This window comes from Typopeltis vanoorti, chromosome 21, assembly GCF_054136105.1.
Source record: "Typopeltis vanoorti isolate ZY-2024b chromosome 21, IOZ_Tvanoo_1.0, whole genome shotgun sequence".
In the NCBI taxonomy this organism is placed as follows: domain Eukaryota; kingdom Metazoa; phylum Arthropoda; class Arachnida; order Uropygi; family Thelyphonidae; genus Typopeltis; species Typopeltis vanoorti.
Genome location: NC_143569.1, coordinates 61,376,037 through 61,402,992, shown reverse-complemented (window position 1 = coordinate 61,402,992; position 26,956 = coordinate 61,376,037). Strand labels below are relative to the sequence as shown.

Sequence of the window (26,956 nt, the reverse complement as noted above, 5' to 3'; positions counted from 1 at the left end):
GGGTTAAGACGTTCACAGTTGTAAAGAACATTAACTTTCTGAGCTTCACAGAGCTGATGGAAATTTCATCCCTGTTTGCGTCCACTACTTTTATGCCGATGTATTTTGTATCTTCCAGCAAAATTATTGACTCTGGATTAATACTTCATCTGCTACAGCCAGTTCAGAAAACTTGTATTATTTATTATTCATAAAGCAGAATAACTGAACCCTGTAATCCTTTTTTTTTGTTGCATAATATAATATTTATTGATTGATTCGAATAAAAATGGGCAGATTGAAACCAAAATTAAGTTATTTGAACAAATTTTAATGGATAGCTTGAATATTAAATTTTAATCCGCTCACCGAGAGCGGTCAAATGATCTCATCTCATCTTCTTTTTACTCTCTTTTACCTTGCGGTGTGGAGGGTTTATTAATCATTGGACCTCAAACCTTTCACAGGATAAGGTGGGCAGCCCTCCGCCCCGGTGTATCCTATGTCCTGTAGTGTTGAGTTCTCAAGGCCGGTTTGCCTGCTTTGCGGGATGAAAACCCCCAGGATAAACTGGGGAAAAAACCCTACTGTCCACGCCCAAGACCGACTAACTTGGCTATGGTTGAGGAAGATCCTTGAGCTCCTCACGTCACCGACGGGAATCGAACCTAGGACACTCCTTCCCCAGGCATATGGTTGCGAAGCGCACAGCCACTAGGCTAACCGCGCAGAATCGGTCCAATGATATGTGCAGGGAAAAAAAAAAAATACTGTGCAATTTGCAAACGGCAACTAAAACGATTTACACTTGCAAGATGATTCTATGCAGGGCTGCCTTAGCATTACTTCGAGGGGCTCCCTTTAGAGGATCCCGCATATCACAAACAAACAAAAAAATATTAAATAACAGACAAAAAAAGTTATATTCTGAATCAAATTACATAAAATAGTTGTTAAGGATAGCTTTATACATATTTTTCGATTTTTTCGTTATGAAGGTGTATTTTTCATGGTAGGAGAATAAGACATATTTTATTTAACAGTTAGCTTGATTTATAGTTTAAATATTTAGACATATGATACATGGGCCTCCATTGCTTCGCAAATGTTAATAGAATGTCTGATTCCATGGAATCACTTGCGATATCTTCATGTTGACTCTTCCAGGTCGGAAAGACCTGAGTTCTATTCCTATTTATGACGCAAGGAATCTTTATCAGCTCTTTTCGACTATAGATGAGTTAACTGGTCTCATACAATAGTGTCGGGTTTTGCATCCCCTAGAAACAGGCAAACCAAGTGCAACAACAATGTTAACAATGCCGTTAACACTTTGTTGTGTGCACGTGATTTTAGTCAAGAAGCAATTTAAGAATTAGTTGTTTTGTTTTTTTTAAATGAAGTTATATTATTATGAATGTTAAGTGTCACAGTAAATGTTCTGCTGATTCGTAGCAATAAAAAATTATTAGCGCTCTCATATTATACCATGTGATCAGAAAAAAATCGCAGAACAGTTCCAACCCCTTCTCCAGCGATTTAAATATAAGAAATACAAATGGAATTAAACGAATTTCAGGATGATTGGTGTTTGGATCCCTGATTCGGTACATCAGCTGCATCCTCCTCCAGCGGTGAACTCTGCGTTTAGTTGTAATGTGTATCACCAAAACTACAAAGTTAAGCCCATGAATTTTGCGGTTGACAGTCCTCCGTAGAACAGTCAGCACCAATGTGTCCTGTGATTAGAAGCGTCTGCAATCCTATCGGTGTCGCAATGAACCTTATGTGTGTTCTTATCTGAAAGTTAGTTGAATAACGTCAGGATTTTCATATCGAAAACTCGAATTTTTTCTTTGCAAAACATATAAATGACTGGAGAGAACTACGTGTAGTTCATGTCGGTAGGATGACCTGTTGTTTACCACCACAACTTCCGATAGACTGATATTGATAATCTTCAATGCCAAGACCCTAGTCTCATTGGTAACTCATTACAAACTTATAGAAGGCTGATAGCTTTCCCGACTTATAGTATGCATGTGGGGGGGGGGGAGAACTCTTTTAAAAAGATCGATCTACATAAAAGAGATAGTGTTAGAATTAATTGCTGGAACTTTAGTTAATACAAGTTTGGATTTTCTCTTTTATAACAATACCATTTCTTACTCAGCCTATTTTCAGTAATTATATGGGTATTCTTTAATTTTCTGCTTAGATGGATGTGTGAAGAGCTTTTCTTACGTTCTAAATGTTTCGTTGCAGGATTTTGTTCCCATGCTTCTTTTGAAAGCACAGTAGCTATGTGGGGAAATCAGATACTGGTCAAGGAACTTCGATCACCACTCTTTCAGTTCTCGAACTTGTTTAATTAAAATTTTTCGCAGTTGCCAATTTTCTCAGTTTATCTATTGATAAACTGGGAAAATAAAATTCGATGTTTGAAGGGGAAAAAAACTACCAATATTTATTATTAGATAGTTTCATTATTTTCGCAGTAAAAAAAAAAAAAAGGTGACATTCCAATTTGTTTTATTAAATGAAATACATGTTTCGCGGACTTCAGGTTGAGAAACATTATCTACTACTTTATTATTCTAAATATGATTACTTGTCACCCATTTTACTTTCGAAATGTATATGCTTTAAGAGAATTCTCACACACGAATGTACTCTTTTAATAGAGCTTTCGTTGTGCTGAAACAAATGATTCCAGTTACAAAGATACAATATATATATTCAAAATGCATAATGGTTTGTTATAGCATGAATCATTTCGAACCACCACAGATTTGCATATCTAGCATCTCCATTCCACAAGTGCTACTCTGTAATACGATTAGTTTTATATCCGTCGTCGACCGGTTAGCATCGTCTAGTCATGAAAAGGAACAGAGTTTATCGCAAAATCCATTCGGGAAAAGTGTTTACCACTTTCGTCTGTCAAGATGTTCTTTTCCTGTAAACTATTTCGTATGATTTATTTTGTGTTGCTGTCTTCGTTTGTATTTTATCCAAACAGATTTATTTAGAATTTTGTAAATTATGGCCTTTAAAGGTGCACTTGTTATATGCTTAATAAAAACCATCCATATTTCCAGATTAATTATAACATTTACATTTGTAATTGTAATAGAATTTTGTTTTGTGGGACTGAGGTGTAATAAGTAGACGGAAAAACGGTTGTCGGTCTATATTCTAGTATGCTGAATTTTAACTCGCCAAAGTGGACAAAAAAAAAAAAAAAGAAAGACTTGCTGGTTCGCGTGGCAATGTTCGAAAGACTTACTTTCTTTTTTTTTTTTTTTTTGTCCACTTTGGCGAGTTAAAATTTAGCATACTAGAATATAGACCGACAACCGTTTTCCCGTCTACTTATTACACCTCAGTTCCACCTGACATTCTTCGCCTCTGGGTTTTTTCCCAAAGAATGCGCCTTCGTCGAGAAGCGTTCTCTTCCATCGCCGATTCTCAGCCTGTTCTGAAAGATTAGGCAGCTGCAGTAAGGTATATTTATCGATTCCGCGCTTGATGAAAGGGATGGCTTCGCCGAATGTACATCAAATCGATCTGGCTGTTAGCTTATTTACAGGTATAGCAAGACTGCCTCGATGAATATTCGATAGTGGACTAAAGTTAGTTTCAGTTCCCCACTTCCATTTTTGATTTGCATGTCGTTAAACTTGCTGTAACTTTTCTTTTTTTTTTTCGGTTTCAGAAATGTTTTCTTTCACCTATTTACTCCCTTTAAAGGATTGTAAGCTTCTTTAAATTGCTGATTAATCATAAAGAGCTAAAGGCTGTTTTCTAGTAATCGGTTCTTCATTTTATCCTCTTTTATTTTTGTCTGCTTTTATATAACAGTTCGTGCAATGTTCATGCTATTTTTTTAATACTTATTTGTGTCCAAACTGTATAAGCATGGTAAAATTTTTTTTCAACTGCTGATGAGTTAGCTGGCTCATTTTTTTTTCCCCTGAGAAAGTAGAATTATTCATTACCCCAAAGGCAAGCCAGATGGAGAATCGACGCAATACATACAATTTGCTGGCTTCACAATCTTAGTTGCATCAGCACTACTCTCACTCAGTTGTATCGCCTGACACAAAACAGAAGCATACCGATCATGGGAATGAGAATATTGTGCTGTTTAGGTTAGTTAAATTAAAGTAATACTTCAATATTTCAAAATGTCTCTGTAGCAAAATTTTTTCAATAACATATAATTGCTTTCCCCCCCCCCCCCCAAAAAAAAAAAACTCCATTGAAATTGTACTTTTTCAGTAGAGAATTGATACTAATGTACAGTCAGTTTTGAAGAAAGAAATTTATGTGAAATTACATGAATGGAGAGATTAAACATGTTTGAACACTTCTGAAAATGCAAGATCCAGGAATACTGTAATGGAAAGTGAATCTATTAGGATTCTCTGTGCTTAGAAGTACTTAAATGCCATGTTTCTGCATTATTATTATTATTATTATTACCTGACATGTCCAAAATTCATTATAGAAAAGGAGGTCTCACATTTAATTATTAATGTTAATAGGAAATCTGAAATAATACTATCAATTTTAATAGAGACAAAACCAAAACTATTGATGATTATACAGATTTATGCACCCACCATATCTGAAAATGATGAGAAGAAATTGAAAACTTTTATGAGAAAATAGATGAAACTATTCAAGATATTGGGAGGAGTGAAAGACAGGATGTTAATTATTATAGGTGATTGGAATGTACACCCATATAGATATTATTATTACATGATGCCTCCAGGGAGTTCAAAGACTCATCAAGGGAGGGCACCTGCTCCACAACTCTCTGTCTCCACCACTTAATCCATCAACTACAATGAACCGCAACTACTTTCATCATCATCCACACCAATGCCATCTACTGCCGATTACCACCACCACTAGTATTTTCACAGACAATCACAAACATCCATGCCCACAGCAGGATTTGAACCCACAGCCTTTTGACTGGAGAGCAGATATGCTAACCACTCATCCAACCAGGCCGGCATATGGCATAAGAAATTATATATCATAAGAAATGCTAGAGGCTATATAGATGTATTGAATTTTGTTTAAACAAATTGATAATTGAAACTTTTTATGAACAAAATGAAAAAGCAAGGTATACTTGGAGATCTCCCAATGGTTCATGTACTAATCAAAAGATTTTATTATGATCAGTCAGAGATATGGAAATGGAATAACAAATACAAAAGTTATGCTGGGTTGCAACTGTGGATCACACCACAGACTTGTGAGAATTATAATAAATATAAAATTAAAAATGATGACTAACAGATTTAGAATATTTAAGTAGAATACAGATAAACTAAATAACAGTAACACCAAGACATTATTTCAGAATAATACAGCACACTATAATGAAAAGAAAGAAGACCCAACTAATCAATCAAGATAAAAGAAGCAATATTGACTGCAGCAGAAAAATGTATTGGAAAAACAAAGAATAAATTAAAAAAAAAACATGGGTGACTGAAGAGATACTAGAACTAAAAGAAAAACCTGGAAAAATAATCCCAATGGAAATGAAGAATATAAAAGATTAGATAGACAAATAAAAAATAAACGTAAAGAAGAAAAACATAGATGGATCAATAATAATTGCTTAGAAGTAGAGAAATTAGATAAAGAAAATATTCTAGAGTTGCATTCAAAAATAACCAAAATTCTTAATAACCAAAAGAAAATAACAAGCCAACAGTTAAAAGATAAGAATGTTATTATAAATGCAGAAGACAAGATACAAAGATGGGAAGAATACCTAACAGAACTGTATAATGACCACAGGCCTGGTAAACCTACGATCAGTCTTCGTTTAAAAAATCCAGATATACTTAAAGAAGACTGATCATAGGTTTGCCAGGCCTGTGGTCATTTTATTGCACTTACTATTTAAGTGCAATAAAAGAGCTACCTAATGGCAAAATGACTGGATACGATGGAATATCAGCTGAGTTAATAAAAGCGATAGGGGAAAAGGAACAGATTTTAGAAATAATACCGAATATATATGATACAAGCATACTACCAGAAGACTTCATAAAATCTATTTGCATTCTGATACCAAAAAAGAATAATGCAGTAGAATGTAAAGATTTCAGAACAATTGGTATCATATCCCATACTTCATTTTTTAATTCATTAATTTTAAACTTATTGAAAGATCAATAGAAAAAAATCATAACATATATCTCTGCTGACTTTCAAAAAAAAAACTTTCAAAAAGCATTTGACAAGTTAATAATGAAAAATAAAAAGTTAAAAAAAATTAAAAGACATTCAAATTGATACAAAAGACCTCAAAATAATAATCAAATTATACAGGAATTATAAGATACAAATTATAAACAACATTAATAATAAAACAGTGTAATATCCCCTATACTTTTCAATCATTACAGTGAAATGATAACAAAATATTATGAAGAAATTAAAATGGGAATAAAAATAAATAGCATTAGAATTAACAGTATTAGATTTGTTGATGATCTGGTGTTATGTCTTGTTCTCCCTGTTATTTATTAATTTTATATTAGACTTATCTTATTTAATTTCAGCTCTTCCGTTGCCGACAAATTTATATTCTCTAAATTGATTGCGCCAGCCGGCAACTGAAGTCTGAGACACTATTTTAAGCTACTGAAAATTATATAGGGATCAAGAGGTTTGCAGTCGTGGTCCCCCTTTCTTAGTTACTAATGGATTCCCCTATCACTTATGCATGGTCCGAATTTTTACAAGTTGTAACTCAACTCTCAGAACAATGACAGACTCATGAGGTTCAAAATAAGAATTACATTTCTTTTAGACAACATATATATACACTTAGGTCAGAGATTTCAATTCTAAAGAGCCTGAACTCCCCCCCCCCTTTAAATTTTACATGCCAAAAATATTTCCTCTAAAATCTTATAGTATCAATCCTACACTCTTCTTTGTATAACTATATTCAAGCTCGGTTAATTTCTACTGAGTTGCTCAGTTCTCATTCATGGGAATAACACATATACATAGATACATTCTACAATCCTAGTGTGAAGCATATTAGATGTACTCCGTCTTGCTAAATTCACATGAGACAATATTTTCTCTTATATTCTGGCTTTATCCTCACCCAAAATTCAGTTAATATTTAAGTTCAAGTTTAATAAAATAATAACAATGTTTCTTCTAACATAAACAGTCCAAAGCCTTGGCTCCCAGCTCAGCTTAAGCTTAGGGTGTTACTTGCTTTTTAGATGTAGACAGAATGTCCAAAAATTACAGTTCTTTAGATATTAGGTAGAAGTAGACTATATGGAGTTCCTTAACGTTCTGTTTCTTATTCCCTCTTTGGTTATTAGTTAATCTAATACGAAAACTTGCGTCTTACCGTTCTTGCTTTTCTGGTAGTTATTAGGACTTCCTTAAATAGATCGCCAGGTTTTCTCACCGTATATTTCTTATGGCGTCTGCAACACACTTCTATTCTTTTAGAAAGAGTTTCACCTCTTCGCTGTTTTATACGTTGGCATGGCTAACCAACAGCTCTTTCTGGCAGCATTCCTTCAACGTGGCTACACTCAACGCTGGTGCATACAGCAATGGAAAATGTTGCTTGGGCACGGCGGCAAGCTTCACAGCTATCCAGCACTTGGAATCAGGAACCAGGAAACAGAAAATGGAGAACGATTGAATTTGGCACCAAAACCTATATACCTCATGTGAGCGCACTCTCTGGGTGGCTACGTCACGCACATGGCGGCGGCCGATTGGTTGCCACAGCTCCGAACTGTTTTTGACATGGCTCAATACACGTATTATCTTATATACATTTTCAGCATTTATACAAATCACATCTCTGTTAAATAATCCACAAACATTATTTATTTACAATATGGGTTTCTCAAAAGTTACTTAGTATCTACAAAATGTTTAGACACAGTTCTGGCTTACCAAGATGCACATTTTCTTCTGGAGGCATAAGCATGTCCATATCCATGGCTTTTAACATTACCTTATGTTGGATCGGAAATGGGATAACTCATTAAAAGTGAGTTGGTACTTTTTCCAACACAGCACTGGTGTTTATAGAGAAATCAAAAATAGAGTTATGAAATATGGTTGAAATACTAATCAAAAAGAATCATAATTATGGCTTAGTATTAAATACAGATAAAACCAAGTATATGGTAATAAGCAAAAAGCAGCAACAAAACACAAATATAACAGTATCAATGGGATTTGTTCAAAATGCAGTGATGGAACAACAGTTATGGAAATAAAATCAAGAATAGCTAAAGCAAAAGAAGAATTCTGGAATAATAAATTACTAATGAATTGTGGAATAAATAAACACACTAAAATAAGAATAATAAAATCCTATGTATAGTCCACATTGAATTATGGATGTGAGATGTGGACACATACAAAATCCATAATCAAGAAATTGCAGGCCTTTCTGATGTGGTGCTATAGGAGAGCACTGAAGATTTCTTGGAATGAGAAAAGAAACTAATGAAGAGTTATTGAAGTTAATAGAAATGAAAAGAGCACTGATGGCAGACTTTAAAAAGAGAAAGTGCAAGATGGCAGGATACATATTAAGAGGATCAGCAAGGAAAACATCTCTGGAAATACTGGAAGAAACATTAAAGGGAAGAATATCTCCTGGTAGACCAAGAACTTCTTGGGTTGATGATGTAAAGAAATGGATGAAGAGCTCTGCCTTTCAAAAGAATGGCAGAGGATCGGACACTGGCATACTATGATTACTAACCTCCAAATTGGAGAAGCTACTTAAGAAGAAGAAAACAAATCCAGTGAGTCCAAGGACTAAAGAGAGAGCACTCTACTCTACAAATCTCCATCTCCACCATTTAATCCATCAACTACACAGAACTATTACTATCATCATCATCATCATCATCATCTACACACAACACTGTCTACTGTCCACCATCACTGGTATTTTTTGTTTGTAAATTGCATGTGTTCTCAAGGCTGATTTGCCTGTACACTTCTGAAAAGGGAATGTACACTGTACTTACAGGTTATTGAGGCAGTTTGATGTGAAGTCAACAGCCATTTATTTGCCTGTGCTTGGGTAAAAGATTAAAATAAGAATATTTTTGTCAGGTATAATTTATTTTCTGACCAAGTGAAAAAAACTTACTGTATGGAGATATTCTGTAGATACTATAAAGTTATATAATAATAATAATAATAACAAAATCATTTTGGGGTCAGAATTATATCTTATGTATTGTCAGTACCCCATGTACAAAAATGAATTTAACTTTATAAGGATTAAGATGTATGGAAAATATCCTGTTTGTACATTAATTATTAAACGTATTCATTCAGGAGTTAGGAGTATATGTTGAATAAGTGTGAAGAGTAAAACCAAAAATATACTCTTATTTATTATACGTGAGTGCTGCAATACAATATACTGTTTAATGTTAACTTTCATTGTCAAGTGTCAATTTCTCTAGCAATTTCTGACAAAAAAAGATGTGCAGCCCTGGATTATATGTTCAGTGGTGTGACTACAGTTTTTGAGCCACTCGGTAACAAGCTTTTAATATGAACCTTGAGAATTTCTGTTGATACCTGCATCATCTTCAATGATTTTAATAAAATAACTCTCTCTCTCTCTCTCTCTCATTACAATGGAAAAATATTCCTATATTTAAAGTTACAGGGCTTGATAAACTATGCAATTCCTACTCGGTGTGCAAAAATGCAGACACCCCTCCCTCCCTATTTTTTTAAATGATATGTCTAGTGAGTCAATAGGAGTTTCATAAGTGATTAGTGGTGTTGCATCTGTGTTTCTTAAAGTTGAAAATATTTTGTTTGAAAAGTTAATTTTTATTCAATAAAAAATATTCCATTTGTCCAGTGTGCAGCTACTTGTCAACTGGCAAAATCTACTTGCCATGTGAAAGTGAATGAGCTGATTTGTCAACTCTGATGATGTTGTCTGTGCATACATTTAAAAAGATCCATGAAAACACTCTTCTTGTTATATCCAAATTTTGCTGTAAATTAGTAATTGTTGTTTAGAAAATAAATGGAGCATCTCTTTATAACTGTTTGCACTATAGAAACCACTCCTGCAGTTGGGTTTCTTTCTCTTACTGTAGTATCAGAAAATGCTCATAATTTTTATCATGAAATTGTACAGAATGGAAACATAGCAGAGAAGCATATCATATTACAGTATCTCGATATCTAGCAATTTCTTAAAATTCTGTGATGGTGATTGCTTTATCCTCCTCTTTTTTTCTTATGGCATATTCCACAGTCTGCTATTTGTATGTAAACAATTCATTTAACAAAGAGAATAAATTAGATACACCAAAAATAATAATGGATTTTCTTCTAAAATAACTTAAAATAACAAATCTTCCACGATCCTCTGGATCGTGGAAGATTTTTAAATAAATACTATTAAATTTTTGTTGCTCTTTTAATATCAACTAACCAGTGAAGACTCGTGTACTGCAAGAGTTTAATTTATTACTGGCAGCAAATATCAATAGTTTGATTAGTTCAGTTTTCAATGAAGAATAAAATAAATTTTCAGTTTGATCTGCTATAGTACTTTTTTTTTATACGAGGGTGGTGAAAAGTACTCTGCCTAACAATGAAAAAACAGATTTTTATTTTTCAACATAAACTCCCTTAAGACTAATACATTTATTCCAGTGATGCTCCAGCACCATTATCCCATCCCTGTAGTGGTTCTCAGTAAGATCTGTAAAATACCCCTTTACAGCTGCAATCACCTCTTGATTCAAAGAAAAATGCTGACTAGCAAGGACGAGTTTTAGTTTGGGGAAGAGAGAGAAGTCAGAGGGAGCTAAATCTGGGGAATAGGGTGGATGCTCCAACAAAAAGGATTTGAATAAGCTAGATAGATGGGGAAATGAATGGGGGTGTCAGTTTAATGCAGCAAAATGTAAGGTCTTGAGGTTTGGGAAACATCGATGGGATGCTGCATACTCTGTGGGAGGAATTATACTGGAGGAAGTTGGGGAGACAAGAGATCTGGGGTTGATGGTTGATAGAAACCTGAAGTTTAGGGGACATATTGCAAAGGTGGTGAAGGTAACACAGAGAATTGCTGCAATTATGAGAAGGATGCTGACCTGCAGAGATAAGAGGGTTATCATTCCGTTTATAAGTCTCTGATCAGACCACACTTGGATTATTGTTCTCAGATTTGGTCCCCAGGATCTGAAGGGGATAAATTAACTGTGGAAAAGATATAAAGACGGATGACAAAGATGGTCTCGGGACTGTACTAGGATTGTTATGAGAATCGGCTGAGGGAATGTGGACTGCAGAGTTTGCCGGATAGAAGAAGGAGAGGTGATATGATTGAGACTTTTAAACTGTTCAGAGGTGGTTACAGGGTTGACACTGGGGAGTTCTTTCACTTGGTTGAACAGCGGGAAGGAGTGATGACAAGAGGCCATCCCTGGAAGTTACGAAAGGAAACTGTGAGCAAGAGGGTGAGGAGTGGTTTCTTTGCGTGGAGGGTGGTTGAACCGTGGAATGCATTGCCTTATGGAGTGGTGAGAGCGAGAATGGTCAATGGGTTTAAGGAGTGGTATGATAGACTTTGTGTTTCTTAAGGGGGACCTCCCCTCGATGAATCTTGACAGACTTTGTGTTCTTAGGAAGGACCTCCCACGATGAGTCTTTTGACTCCATGGAGGCCTGAATAATAATAATAATAATAATAATAATAATAATTCATAGTGCAGATTCCTTAATTTTCCCATTGCCAAAACGCCTTTGTGGGCAGGTGCATTGTCCTGATGAAAGATGATTATTTTCTTCTGCAAATCAGGTCTTTTCTCACGAATTTTTTCATCTAGTCTGGTTAAAAGAGTGGAATAATATTCCCTGGTTATTATTTTGTCCTTTTCAAGATAATTAATAAACAAAATGCCTTTACCATCCCAAAACACCGATGCCATGACCTTTCCTGCTGACGGAACTGACTTTGTTTTCTTTGGTGCTGAACAACTGGCTTCTGTCCACTATTTTGACTGCTGTTTGGATTCTGGTGTGTAATGGTGAATCCAAGCCTCATCCATAGTAATAAATCAATGCACAAAATCAGTTTTATTCTTGTTAAAATGCTCCAAGCACTGTTCAGAGATTTAAATGCGGATGCGTTTTTGATCTGCTGTGAGCAAGTGTGGCACCCATCACGGGCAAAGCTTTTTCATTTGCAATTCTTCATGCAAAATATATCCTATGCATTCTTTTGAAATGCCTATAGTTTCATCAATTTCACACACTTTGACTCCCCGTCATCCAATACCATATCGTGCAGTTGATTAATGATTTCTGGTATTTTTACACTTTTTGGATATCCTTCACGTGGATCATCTTCAAGGCTGGTACAGCCATGTTTAAACTTTGCAGCCCATTTCTTAATTGTTGAAAACGAAGGAGAAGAGTGCCCATAAACTTTAATGAACTTCGAATGAATTTCTTTTGGCATTAAATGTTCTTTTACAAAGAATTTTATAACTGCAGGCCACTCAATTTTATCCATTTCAAGGGATACAGACAAACACTTTTGCTTCAGACAGTTGTATAAAAAAAAACTACTTGATGGAATGACTTGCAGTTTCTCTTGGATGCTTATGACAGATATACCAACTTAGAAAAATAAATCTTACCAATAGTGTTGCCATCTATGGTCGAGGCCAAGAACATTTCAGACCACCCTCGTATGTAGTATTCTTATAAATTATTAGATATTTGTTGTTGCTGTTTAGATGTAATGCTTGGGGAACTAATAATTTATCATTCTTGTAGGATTAGTTCTCTAACATTATATAATACTGTAGTCAAATTTTTGTTATTGCCAGGAATGTAAATAAAAGATATTATACCTGCACTTTACTGTTTTTCCATAGTTTTGCTAATGAATCAGTATTGTTATATGTGGTGTATATGTGTGTGTGTATTCATTGGCATGAATCTCAAGAAGGTTAGTAGAATATTTTGCCAACAACGTAAATATCACTTCTATTGCCATATTGTTTTATATATCAGCAGTAATAGGCTAATAATTATTAACACAATAATAACATTTATCTATATAAATGATATACATTTCTTATGATTATTGAAGAGTTATGTAATTGTTTAATTTAAAAGCAGAATGTTTGCCTTTATAGCTGTCCATGGAATATTATTTGAATATTTTTATATCGCTCAAACAACTGCAAGGCTTCAAGGTCAATAGCAAATAAATGCCATTTGTGGGCTGGGATGAAGAGCAAAGTAATCTGTTGATATTCTCTTTGAAGAGCTGAAGGTTGTAGTCCTTGGGAAATAGTTATAGACAGGGCTGTTTCACAGATTGAACTGATATAGATGGTGTGCAGTAACAGATAGCAGGGAGTAACAGATTCAGCTATTCTATTGAACAGCACCCATGGAAATATCTGTAGAAGAGACATAATGCAGAAACTGGCTGTCTTTGACATGAATCAGTATTATTTTGTTTTATTTTTATTATTTTTATTTATTTATTTTTTTATTTTTTCAAAACTTTGGACTACTATTTCAAAATTTTCAAAAACTACTATTTGGACTGCTATTTTTTTCATCATCGTCATCATCATCATCAAATCCCTGACATGTACCCTCAAGGGGTGTACAGGATATGATAGTACTACATATCCTGTACACCCCTTGAGTACTACATGAAAGATACTACAAAGATACTACATGAAAAATTTACATCATTACTAACTTCCTATCTACAATTTTCCTCCAAATCAGTCTGTTACTTGTCAAGTAACAGACTGATTTGGGGTGCTTAAGGGTCAAAGCTGTATAACTGAGAGGAGACCTCCACATAGCCTTTAAAGGAATGCAGAGAACCGACCAGGGCTTCTGACCTAATGTCCAATCCTCACCTTCTCGTGGTGCACCCTGTTGGGTATCGACCTGGATACTGAACGAACGAGGATGGGCTAGCAATTTGGGATTTAGCCGACCAAATTGTATTCTTATTGGCTTAAATCAATATAGAAAATGATGGTACTATTTTTTAAAAACTTTCAAAAACTACTATTTGGACTACTATTTTTTAAAAACTTTAGACTATTGTTTTTTTTTTTGTTTTTTTTTTAATAACTTAGATAGTGCCTAATTAGGACTTTAGTCTTATGTTGCACGCTGCAATTACTTATACTAGCCCCAATGTTATACAGGATTATGGTTGTCTTTTGTAACAAACTTTGTTTGTGTGCTCTGAAGATGCTGGATATAATACCAGCGAAATATTAGCTTTTAAGTTAATAAATAGTTATTTTCTTAACAATCTGTGTTCGCATCAATACCGTTAAAATCCAATTCAACATTTTTTAATATTGCTAAAAGTTTCCTGGGAAATTCATCTAATTGGATGAAATGAAGGACAGATGTACAGGGAGAGAGAGGGTACCTGTCCTTACACATGTCCCTATGGGTTGTATTGTTTAACTTTTTTTTTTTTTAATTTTAAATCAAATTTGGAATACCGTTGTTTTTTACATTGCTTATGGTTACCAGAGAATTCATGCCAATTAGAGACTAAATTAAAAAAAGGGGAGGGGGGGGAGATTTGCTTCCTTGTCGTGTACCACTACAGGTCTCATCATTCTATCATTTTTGACAGAACTTGAAATATAATTATTTATGTGTTGTGTAAAGTCCCTTGACAGTTTATGCATAGACCAAAATGAGGGACAAGGTTATAAAGGAAGGAGAAGAAAGAGAAATGCTGCTGGTATAGATCACTTTGTTTAACCAATTTGAACCAGTTATTTGTTGACTGTTCCTTCCTTCCTCTAAAAATATAAGTGTATCTCTTAAAAAAATTCTGATATAAGAAAGTGAGCCAGGTGAAAAAGTAAGTAAGAGGTAGGCTATAATAATTTGCTCTTTGGTTGACATTGTTGTTTTAATTGTTGAGAATGTAAATTTCCTATGAAATTCAGGCAATACCACAACAGCAACAACAGTAATCCTAATTTTTAAAAATAATGTCATTAAAGGAGTAAACTTCTAAAGTACAACCAATCTTCTACTTTCTAAATTCTTGGAATATTCTTGTTGCATATGAGATATACAAAAGTACAGTGTGTTAGCCAACATAACATTATTTAGTTCTATATACTACATCTGTATGTAGTGGTCTTGCATAATAAAATAACTGGACCTTTAACTACATAATTTTCTCCTTTTCTGAATTTTCTTCTTGCAAAATGGCATGATGCATTATCTTTTTTTTAGACAGTGTAACATGCCTAAGCTTTTTTGCCTGTTCTGGGGGGGGGGGGGGGATGAAAAACCCAAGTTTCTGGGCGAAAAAAAAACCCTACCTCCACATGAGACCGACTAACTCACATTTTGTCGAAAGAGACCAGATAAAGGTTCCTCGCTCACTGACAGGAATCGAACCCAGGTCTTTCTGCCCAAAGGGCATCATCTATACCGGCTGAGCTACGGAGGGCCCCCCCCCCCCAGTTATATATTATAGTATATTCTCTTTGATATCTTCTTTAAATAATGTTTTTGTTAGTCTGCAAGGTTACTGAAACAGCTGAGGTTTTTTTTTTTTAATTTTTATTTAAAAAGACTAAAGCATACCATGATTCTAGTATGTGTTACAGATTTGCCTACAAAAGTTCAATATTGCATTATAGTCAGTGTTTAAAAGTTATTATTATTATTATTATTCAGGCCTCCATGGAGTCAAAAGACTCATCGTGGGAGGTCCTTCTTAAGAACATAAAGTCTGTCAAGATTCATCGAGGGGAGGTCCCCCTTAAGAAACACAAAGTCTATCATACCACTCCTTAAACCCTTTGACCGTTCTCACTCTCACCACTCCATAAGGCAATGCATTCCACGGTTCAACCACCCTCCATGCAAAGAAACCACTCCTCACCCTCTTGCTCACAGTTTCCTTTCGTAACTTCCAGGGATGGCCTCTTGTCATCACTCATTCCTGCTGTTCAACCAAGCGAGAGAACTCCCCAGTGTCAACCCTGTAACCACCTCTGAACAGTTTAAAAGTCTCAATCATATCACCTCTCCTTCTTCTATCCGCCAAACTTTGCAGTCCACATTCCCTCAGCCGATCCTCATAACTAATGTTGTACAGTCCTGAAACTGTCTTTATTATCTGCCTTTGTACCGTTTTCCACAGTTAATTTATCCCCTTCAAATCCTGGGGACCAAATCTGAGAACAATAATCCAAGTGTGGTCTGATCAGAAACTTATACAATGGAATGATAACCCTCTTATCTCTGCAGGTCAGTGTCCTTCTCATAATAGCAGCAATCCTCTGTTTTACCTTCACCACCTTTGCAATATGTCCCCTAAACTTCAGGTTTCTATCAATCATCAACCCCAGATCTCTCGTCTCCGCTACTTCCTCCAGTATAACTCCTCCCATAGAGTATGCAGCATCCAATCGATGTTTCCCAAACCTCAAGACCTTACATTTTGCTGCATTAAACTGACACCCTCATTCATTTGCCCATCTATCTAGCTTATTCAAATCCTCTTGCAGGGCTACCACATCTGCACTATTACTAATAATCCTTCCCAGATTCGCATCATCCGCAAACAACTGAATATCCCCTTGCAATCCACTGGCAATGTCATTGATATCAAGGTTAAACAATATAGGTCCTAGTACTGAGCCCTGTGGGACCCCACTTGTAACCCTCTGCTTCCTTGAAACTGCTCCACCATACACAACTGATACCAATCAGACAGCCAATCCTGAATCCAGTTGACCAATCTGACATCCAGACCCATGTGCTGCAACTTAAATATCAGCTTATCATGTGGCACCCTGTCAAATGCCTTCGCTAAGTCTAAGAAAATTGCAGTATATGCCTTTCCCTCATCTAATGTTCTTGTAACTTTATTATAAAAGGCTAGCATATTGCTAAAACAAGAGCACCCTTTCACGAATCCATGTTGACTCTCACAGATAACATTACCCTCATCTGCACAATGCTGTATAACTTTCCCTCACTACTCTCTCCAAGATCTTAACAACTACTGATGACACACAGACTGGCCTATAATTAAACACTTCCAGTCTGTTACCACCCTTATGCAATGGCACTATCTTACCTTCCTTCCATTCCCTGGACACCTTTCCCACAGCCAGACTTTCATTGAAAGGCCAGGTTAAAGGCACTGTCAGTTCCCTAGCACATTCTCTCAAAACTCGTGGTGAAATACCATGTAGTCCCAAAGCTTTACTGACATCCAGAGTACTCAGTATCTGAAACACACTCTCCTCTTGTACCTCTAAACCTCGAACCAGCCCTATCCCTCTAGCATTAAAACTGACTCCTCTAGGACGAAATACTCCAATAAAGTGTTCATTGAACAATTCCACTATGTCCTCTGCATCAGTCACTCTGTTCCCATTTTTATCCCACAATATCATTCTTCCACAGTCATTTCTCCTCCTACTGGCCACATAGCTAAAAAATTCCATAAGATTTTCTTTGGATCTTAGGGCCAATCTCCTTTCATATTCCAGTTTCGCTTTCCTTATCACACTAGTCACTCTTCTGGCCTGTGTCTTATATTCTTCATGAATCTTCTCTTCACCTGTCTCTTTATATCTCTTCCATAGCCTCTTTTTCGCATGCAATTCCTGTTTAATATTGGTTGTCATCCACTTTACTCCAAATTGTGTCCTCTTCTTCACTCATGGTATACAACTTACCATTGCTGCTAACAAATATTCTTTCACAATTTCCCACGCACTAATGATATCCCGGCCTTCCAATTCCTCCCTCCATGAAACTTCCCCAAGTTGACGTCTTAGACTGTTATAATCACCTGCCTTATAATTTCACATACGTTCCCATCTCTTTGATACTCCTGCATGTCTATTCATTTTCCAAGTCAAAACCATATGTTCACTCTCTCCAACTGGTGGGAGAGATGTCATCTCAGTTATTATCAACTCTTCTGATGCTATAACCAAATCCAAAACTCTTGAACCACTTATTCCCTCTGTTACATGTTGCCTAAGACATTTGTCCCTCAAGAATTCTAGAAATTCCTTTCCTCTATTGGCATGCATCTTCCTCTCTCCAATTTATACTACTGTAGTTAAAATCTCCCATAACAATCATTCTTCTTGCACTTGCCAAACTTAACTGTCTAAACATCTCCTGGTCCCCATCCTCTGTGCTCCTGGGTCTGTAGCAACACCCCACTAAATATCCTGTCTTGCCTTCCTCTACCTCACACCATATGCTCTCAAAATCATTTGTCTCACTTCCTTCCAAAGCTTCCACTCTTAGAGGACATAGGTCATCACTTATCATAAGCAGTACCCCCACCACCACGCTTCCCCCTCCTATCCTGACGAAAAATGCTGTACCCAGTGACTTCTATTCCTGTTATTGTATCCCCTTCTGTCAACCACATCTCAGTGATCCCAATAACTTTTGGCCAGGCTGATGCTATCTGCATCACCAATTCCTCTCCCTTATTGATACTCCTGGCATTAGTATAAAGCATATAAATGCCATTGTTTCTATACCCAGCATTATCCCTTCTAGACTCCACTGGGCTCAGTGTTACCTGATGTCATCTCCCTTCTCCCAAGTATCCATTCCCACAAGAGGCCAACCCTGCTATCATCCTCCCTAGGACACACTGACTCATTCAGAACAGCAATCTCTCCAGATGCCTACGTCCTTCCTCATTCAAATGTAAGCAGTCTCTCTCGCATACAATTCCTCTCTTTCCTCAAACGCACTCCAAGCATCCGCATATACCAGTCCTCTGTTGTCACATATTCTCACTATTATGCCATTCAATATCACTGCTCTTCTGCTCAGCTCATCATTATCATACCTAGGCAACATGCACACTATTTTTCCTCTCTCTGTCTTCTTCCGTACAGCCTCAAGCAAAAATCTCATCTCTCTCACTGCCCGACTTACATTACTACTCAAGTCATTTGTTCCTACCATCACAATCATCTCATCCACCCTTTCACCTGTCTTAATTGCCATAGCTGCCCTTTCTATTATTTCTCTTGGCAAACACTCCTCACGCATCCTATCTTGAACACCACAGATCATTGAGTCGCCATACATAATGCCTGTTACCATTCCCTCTCGCCTATTGTTTCCATTCTCTCCTCTTCTTTCATTCCCATAGGTCTTTCTCATTCCCACTCCTCTACTGCTGTTCTCTCTTCTAGCATTCCCATACCTCTCTCCTACTGTTTCCATTCTCTCTTCTTCTAGCACTCCCATACATCTCTCTCTCTCTCTCTCATTCCCTCTCTCCTACTGTTTCCATTTTCTCCACTTCTAGCATCCTACTGTTTTCATCCTCTCGTCTTCTAACATTCCCATACCTCTCTCTCATTCCATCTCTTGTACTGTTTCCATTCTCTCCTCTTCTAGCACTTCCATATCTCTCTCTCTCATTCCATCTCTCCTACTGTTTCCATCCTCTCGTCTGCTAGCATTCCCATACCTCTCTCTCATTCCTTCTCTTCTACTGTTTCCTTTCTCTCCTCTTCTAACGCTCCCAAAATTCTCTCTCTCCCCTACTCTGATTCGGCTTGCATTTATCTCTTCCATTCTCCTAATCTTATCTTTCATACTTCTGCTCTCATTCACAAGACATTCCACCTCCTCTTTCAGCTCATCTATCTCCCTCTGCAGGTCAGTCACTCTTAATCTAAATTCACTCTCCCAAACAAAACCATCTCCTAAACTTTCACAGTCACTCACGCCCTCCACACTATTAACTATTATTTTCTCATTCACATATATATTTTTTCATTCTCTCCTATCACACTACTTGTCTTCCTACATTCATTCCCCATTCATTCCTGGAGCAACAAGGTCGGATATTGATATTATTGATACTTATATTATATGAGATTAAAGTAAACACAACAAAAAAAAAGTAGACCAATAATCAAATGATCCTGTGAACTGGTAGAGAACAAGAATATACACCCATGATCTTAATATTATTTTCTGTTGATGTTATTTTAATTCTTAGAAAAGAAACAGAAAGGAAAGAAATGCAAATTCAGAATTTTTATTAGCTTGGCTTTAACAATGCAGAGATGAACCTGTAGTTTGCAGTTCATTTATCAGTTATATTTAGAATTTGCTCTTAAGTGAAATAGATTATATATATATATATATAAAACTTATAAAAAAAATGTTACTTTTCCAATTATATTTCTTATTTGATCCAATTTTTTGACAGTCTGTGATTTTTGAAGAAATTGATCTCACAGATTTGAGTGTAGCAGAATGTAGTATAAAAAATGTAAATCACAGTGTTCAGGTAAGTATTTTTAAACTGTAGATAATATTGGTGTTATTAAATTCAGAGTCAAATATCTTATAAGCATTATATATAAGCATTATGATATAAACATTCTTATAAGAAATATCAATGGAAAAAATTCAAACTAGCAGAAGAAGTAGAGGAGTAACACATGGACATAATTGGTGTTGCTGAGACAAAGGTGATCAGAACATAAATATAGAATGTTATATTCAGGTAATAGTAATCAGGGAAAGGAAGAAGTAGCAGTAGCATTCAACACTAAATATGAAGGTAAGTTTCTTGATTGTTGGGCAGTTTCATGCAGAGTTATGTGGGCAAATTTTAAAATGGGAAATTTGATGATGAAACTTATTTTTACTTGTGGTTTCACAGAAAGGTGTATTAAGGAAGAAGTGGAAGAATTTTTCATCGCATTAGAGAATCTAGCTGACATATTAAGAAAACATGAAAGCTGGTCCTTCTTAGACATCTAAACAGCATGGTAGGAAATGAATCCCAGGTATATATTGATGTTTTGAGAAAATTTGGAGAAAAGGGAATAAGTAATAATAATAATGGTAAGTGCCTACTGAATTTTTTAAGAACATAAACTAGTCACTACTAATACCATGTTTCAACATAAAGGGTGCACAAATTCACATAGAAAAGACAAAAAAAAAAGTCTTATCAATTATCAGGTTATCATTGTTAAGTATATTCTGTCTTGTATCCTGAACTAGCATGATGATATCATGCTGGTTTAGAATAAAGGAGTAGTATGCAGTGGATTTGAAACAGGAAATGAACAAACACCATTTATTGGAAATTTTTCCACTTGGTAACCAAGCTTACCAAGTGGAAAAACTTCCAACAACTATCTCTTATCCCGAGTACTTTAATAATAAGGTGTGATACCTTTTGGCTACTCGTATATGAAAATATGACTTCTGCATTACTTCAAACTTAGTATCACCTCTGGGTCTGGCTCCCAATGATGAGACCTCAATAAAAATCGAAACCTGTCTGGGTAGTGACCCTTCTCCATAATGCATGGCATTATACATGTCCGTAAGGATATGTGCTTTGCATTATGGGATACTAAGGTAAGTGTGAAATCATTAGCTTCTATATACGTGTTGCTCCAGTCTTGAAAATATGTCAGGTACAAACTTTGTTTGCTTACACTTGGATAAAGGATTAAACCAAGAATATAATTTCTTGGTATTTTCAATTTAAACACTATTTAGTTTTAAGCAGGATGAAAATGGATATCATATTGAAAACAAACACAAAAGAAAGTTTTAAAAAATTAGTCAAGCAGCTTTAGAGGTAAACTGTAGATGCAAATATACAAATTATTCAAGGAAAAATGAGAGTGTTTCAAAATAAGAACCAAACCTTGGAGTCTTACTGGCAAACTAAGAAAATATTGATTGATAAAGCTGGGAGGCATGTGTTGAAGTTGTTGGCAAGCACAGAAAAATTGCTTTATGGTGGACACAAGAAGTTAGAGATAGTCTGGGAAAAGAAGAAAACATATCCAAGTTCCTAACAAGTAAGTTGGCAGATACCCTGAGAAAATACAAAGAAAAATGTAAAAGGCTAAGCTATGTGTAAAAATGCATAAAAGTCATGGGAATGCTGGTAAGAATTTAGAAGCAAATATCAGAAAGGTGGTTAAATGTTCTGGAGACTATTTAAAAAGAGTTTTCAATTTTCAAGAGCTTTTTAGCTTTTCAAGCTAAAATTATATGGGATAGATGAAACATCATACAGCGCAATACAAGTCTATGTTTTTGTAATTTAACAGTCAGAAATGAAGGAAGTACAGGAAGATTGTTTGATAGAAAATCAAGTGTAACATATGCATGTCATCTTTTCTCCTATTCATCATCTAGATCGATCATATTTTGAAAGAAAGTGACAATAAACTTGATATGAAAATTAGAGATATCAGATTTAGCTCTTTACTGTATGCAGATGTTATATTCATCCTAAATAAATCTAGTGCAAATATTCTACTAAAATTGAATAACCAGTAGAACAAATTTGGCATGCAAATCAGCATGCCAAAACTATAAAATAGGCAGTAGCATGGAAAAATTTAGGCACCATTTTTTTTATTGATGGCAAATTAAATATGGAATAGACAAATAGAATAAGCAAAGCTTGGAGGAGCTAGTTGAATAGATTTATATGAAATAAGAAATAGAGAGAGAGAGAGAGAGAGAGAGAGAGAGAGAGAGATTAGACAAAACACTCAACTAGTGTTTAGCTCATGGATCTGAGAGTTGGGTTAGAGATTAGATAGAGAGTTGATCAAAGATTATAGATTATAGATGTGAGAATACTGAATAAAATCAGGGGAATGAACAGGTGGCATTAATGGTTAGCATCATATTAAAAATCAAATTAATATGAAGGAACTTGACATTGTTAGCATTTGAGAATATGTGAGCAGAACTCGCACATTTATAAATGATGACAGTTTGTATAGTCCATTAAACAGAATAGGATAGGACAGATAAGAAAGGTGTTTGATGACAAAGACAACATGCAAAAGACCTAGATTTGAGTGGATTGATGCAGTCAGAATGCCCCAGAAGACATATAAGATCTGACAATATTGCAATGCTGATAGGTGACAGATAAGCGATTAGTAATAATGTAAAATGTAAACTTAATCATATAGTGCTATTATAGCATTATGTATACCCCTTGAGAGTGTACATAATACTAGGATATCAGGAACTTAATAATGATGATAATATCTTATATTTATTTATTTATTTAGCATATGACATAATAAAAAAACACATGTGACATCAGTATACATAATACATATTTGTGTAGACAAGATAAATGAGACAAGTAGTATATATGTACAAATAACTAGTAAAAATATAAAATTCAGATTAAAAGAAGTCACTAAAATTTTAAATCTAGTTCAGCTAGCCATTCAAGAGCTGAAGGATCTGCTTCAAAAAGTCCCTCAGGTTACCAGGATAGGCTTTTATGTTGCAATCCTCTACTATGTGTCAAATGGTTTGATTTGTGGCTCCACAGTCACATTGGAGTGTAGTTGATCTTCCCTACTTGTGTAAGCTGTCTGTGCAGATACCATGTCCTGTGCATATCCTGTTTAAGCTTTTCCATAGGTGACATGGAAACTTGGATTTTATAAGGTAAGGATATACTCATTTAAGTCAAGTGGCGATTTTTCCATCCAAGTTTCTAACCATTTTGAATTAGCGTTGAAATCACTATTTACAAGGTCTTCAATCAGTATTAGTGGAAGCTGTTGGGATTTAAGGTGATTTATACTTAAATGTGGGAGGTCATCATGAATAGGTAACAGGGTGTCACTATTTATTTTTCTGTACTCTTTTACGAGAGCATCTTGTCTGCACAAGTTCAGTGGTGCAATGTTGTTCAAAGTTGGAAGCCAGTAGAGGGGAGTGGATTTGATCCAGCCTGTTATTATCCTCATTTCTGCATTTATTTGCATATCGATTTTCTTGATATGAGGACTGTTTATTCATACTGGTGAGCTACAGAATAGACCAGGCCCAGTGTGGAGCATCGCAGTGTAGTAGCAGAAGAATCCCATGTAGAACCACACAGTTTTTGTATGATATTATTATGGGTTCTGATCTTTAACGAGATATTCTCCAGATGTCTTTTGAATGATAGTGCTCTATCCAACGTAACACCCAGTTATTTAGACAAGTCTTGTTGTCACAGCATTGTGTTGTTAAAGTTGTTTCCTATTTGCCAATTTGATGTTTCCTTGGTCTTATTGAGGTTTGGTAGAGCTATCTTTTACAAACAGTTCATGAAAATCACTAAGATAGGCTTTCTTAAATTTCTGAACTGCTTTACAGTTCAGAAATTTTTGAAAACAAAATTACTTCACTGGGCATATATGATTCAGCTTCACCAAATGTTGGTGGAAGATGACTATATACTTTCTGGCATAATTTTAATCTTGAAGTTTAAAATAACACCTCATTTGCACATAGATAACTTTAGCTGTTGGTTGTTATTCATAATAGTGCTTCATGGTATAAACAACAGCAGAGGAAAATAAATAATTAATTTAGTGATTTGCTATCCTCAGAGCTCAAAATTACAAATGTGGTAAACACATAATACTCAGTTAAATATTTGAAGAAATAGTTCAAATTCTAACTGAAAAGGAGCCAATGTCATAACAAGGTGCTTTCTAAGGGCTAGATAAAAGCAAAGTTCAGAAAAGTCAGGGTAAATGTAAATGTCTTAGAATGACAGTTTCCCAGATCTTTGTCTAATTAATGCAGCCATTTTGTTGAGGTTGTGGTGAGTGCTTCATAGCTGATTCTAAAAATAGTGTGAGAAACCTACAGTGACGTCTGTGCAGCACACTTGTCTTCTTCCATTTATGCTATGGTCAACCAGTCCTGCTTCATCCTCTTTCACATTCTACAGTGTATAAAGTTCCTTGTGCCAGCCACTTGTCCTGTTTTGAACAAACTGGTAATCTGTTAACATTCTGTCTTGAAGCTCAACCAATAACTAGCCTATTATAAGAATTAAACAGGTTTCTAATATGCCAAGTTACTTGGTCATGACAGGGCATTTAGCCAAATACAAAAAGATAATGAGATGGGCTGGTTCTCTATCTGAGCTAGTCATTCAGTGTTTACTTAACGCTTTGTGATTAGATCTATAAGCTTTAGTTCCTGTCTGCTTTTTTAAAATTCTTTCATTTTTTATTATATTATACTTGTACAGGGTGTCCCAAAATTCACGCAAGAAGTAATTTTGATAGAAAACACAGTTTTTTTAATTAAAAATTGTAATTTCTTATTGATTCATAAAGTATACAGTATAGGGTTATGCATGGAATAGCATATCAGGTAAATGGCCTCCACAGCTTTGCTGGCACATATGCACTCTTTTGTCGAAATTTTCCATGACCATTTTGCATAAATGTGGCTGAATTTCGTTGATACAGCGCTCAATTTCCTCCTTCAAGGCGTGGGTGGTTGTGAGCTTGTTGGCATAAACCTTAGACTTCAAAAAACCCCAAAGAAAAAAGTCCAACGGCGTTAAGTCACATGATCTGGGTGGCCAATTCTGATCACCAAAACGGGAAATTACACGACCAGGAAATTACTCATGCAGTAATTGAATTGTTTCTTGGGCTGTATGGCATGTGGCACCGTCTTGTTGAAGCCACATTTCGTCCACATCCATATCTTGCAATTTAGGCACAAAAAACTGGATTATCATGTCGCGATAGCGAGCACCATTAACTGTTATTGCCTTACCAGCCGCATTTTCGAAGAAGAATGGACTGATGATGCCTCCAGCCCAAAATCCACACCAAACAGTGACACGTTGTGGATGCATTTGTTTCTCAACAATCACTCATGGATTTTCTGAACCCTAAATGCGACAATTTTGTCAATTAACGAAGCCATCAAGATGAAAATGAGCCTCATCGCTGAAGATGATTTTGTTTGAAAAATAAGCATCCACTTGTTGTTGTTCCATAATCCATTCAAAGAAATCTCTTCACTGTGTGTGGTCAGTAGGCTTCAGTTCTTGAGTCAGTTGAACTTTGTAAGCATAAAGATGCAAATCTTTCATGAGAATATGCTGTAGAGAGCTTCTCGAAATGCCCAATTCAAGACCACGGTGTTGAATTGATGTTCCTGGACTCTCAGCAACACTCTCACAAACTGCTTCAGTGTTTTCTGTTGAACGACTTGTTGAAGGACGGCCAGAGTGTATAAGATCACTAATTGATCCAGTTTCCTTGAATTTTTCAATTAATCTTTTCACAGTTGATGAAGTTAAATCACTATTCCGACCATTTTTTGTACGAAAATTGCAAACTGTAGCTGCCAAACCTTCATTATTTTTAAAATATTGCTCAACAATGAAAATGCGTTGTTCTTTCGTGTAGCGCTCCATTTTTAATAACCCTGAACTGTCACGCTGTCTTTTTTTTCTTGTTGGCAACACTTTACCACACAAATGGCACTAAATTTAAATCTTGCTTGAATTTTGGGATACCCTGTATATTTGAAAGTACAGCTTCATTTCTGTAGCTATCTGGCTTTGATACTTTTCACAATTTTATTAGTGATTCCCCCCCTTGTATGATACTCATTTTTATTCCTGAACTAAATGGTGATCAGTTATTTTGTTCTCTCTCTCTCTCTCTATATATATATATATATATTATATATATATATATATATATATATACCTTTACTCTAAAATTATTAATATTAATAGAAAAGAGAAGATAATTTCAAAAAGAAACACACATGGCCTTTATTGATTATGAAAAAGTCTTTGACAAAGTTAGTAGACAAAAATTGTTTAAAATATTAAATGATTTAAACATACCAAAAAAACTTTTACAATCCACTCAAGAAATATATACAGGAAATTAAATAGTAGTTAAATTAGAACACATCTCAGAATGGAAAGATATATCAAGAGAAGTGTGACAAGGATGTACCCTCCTACCTCTGCCTTTCAGTATATATATAAATAAAATTATAACAATCTGGA

At 35.4% G+C, this 26,956-nt stretch overlaps 1 protein-coding gene across 1 annotated transcript in view; it reads left to right on the top strand.

Annotated features, from left to right (window-relative positions):
* Positions 1–26,956, top strand: part of LOC150094898 (diacylglycerol kinase delta) — a 566,581-nt gene that overhangs the window by 169,279 nt on the left and 370,346 nt on the right. Inside the window, exon 4 of the mRNA XM_090411584.1 lies at positions 20,321–20,401. Within this exon, the coding sequence (XP_090267710.1) occupies positions 20,321–20,401 (81 nt within the window). The remainder of the gene's footprint in view (positions 1–20,320; positions 20,402–26,956) is intronic.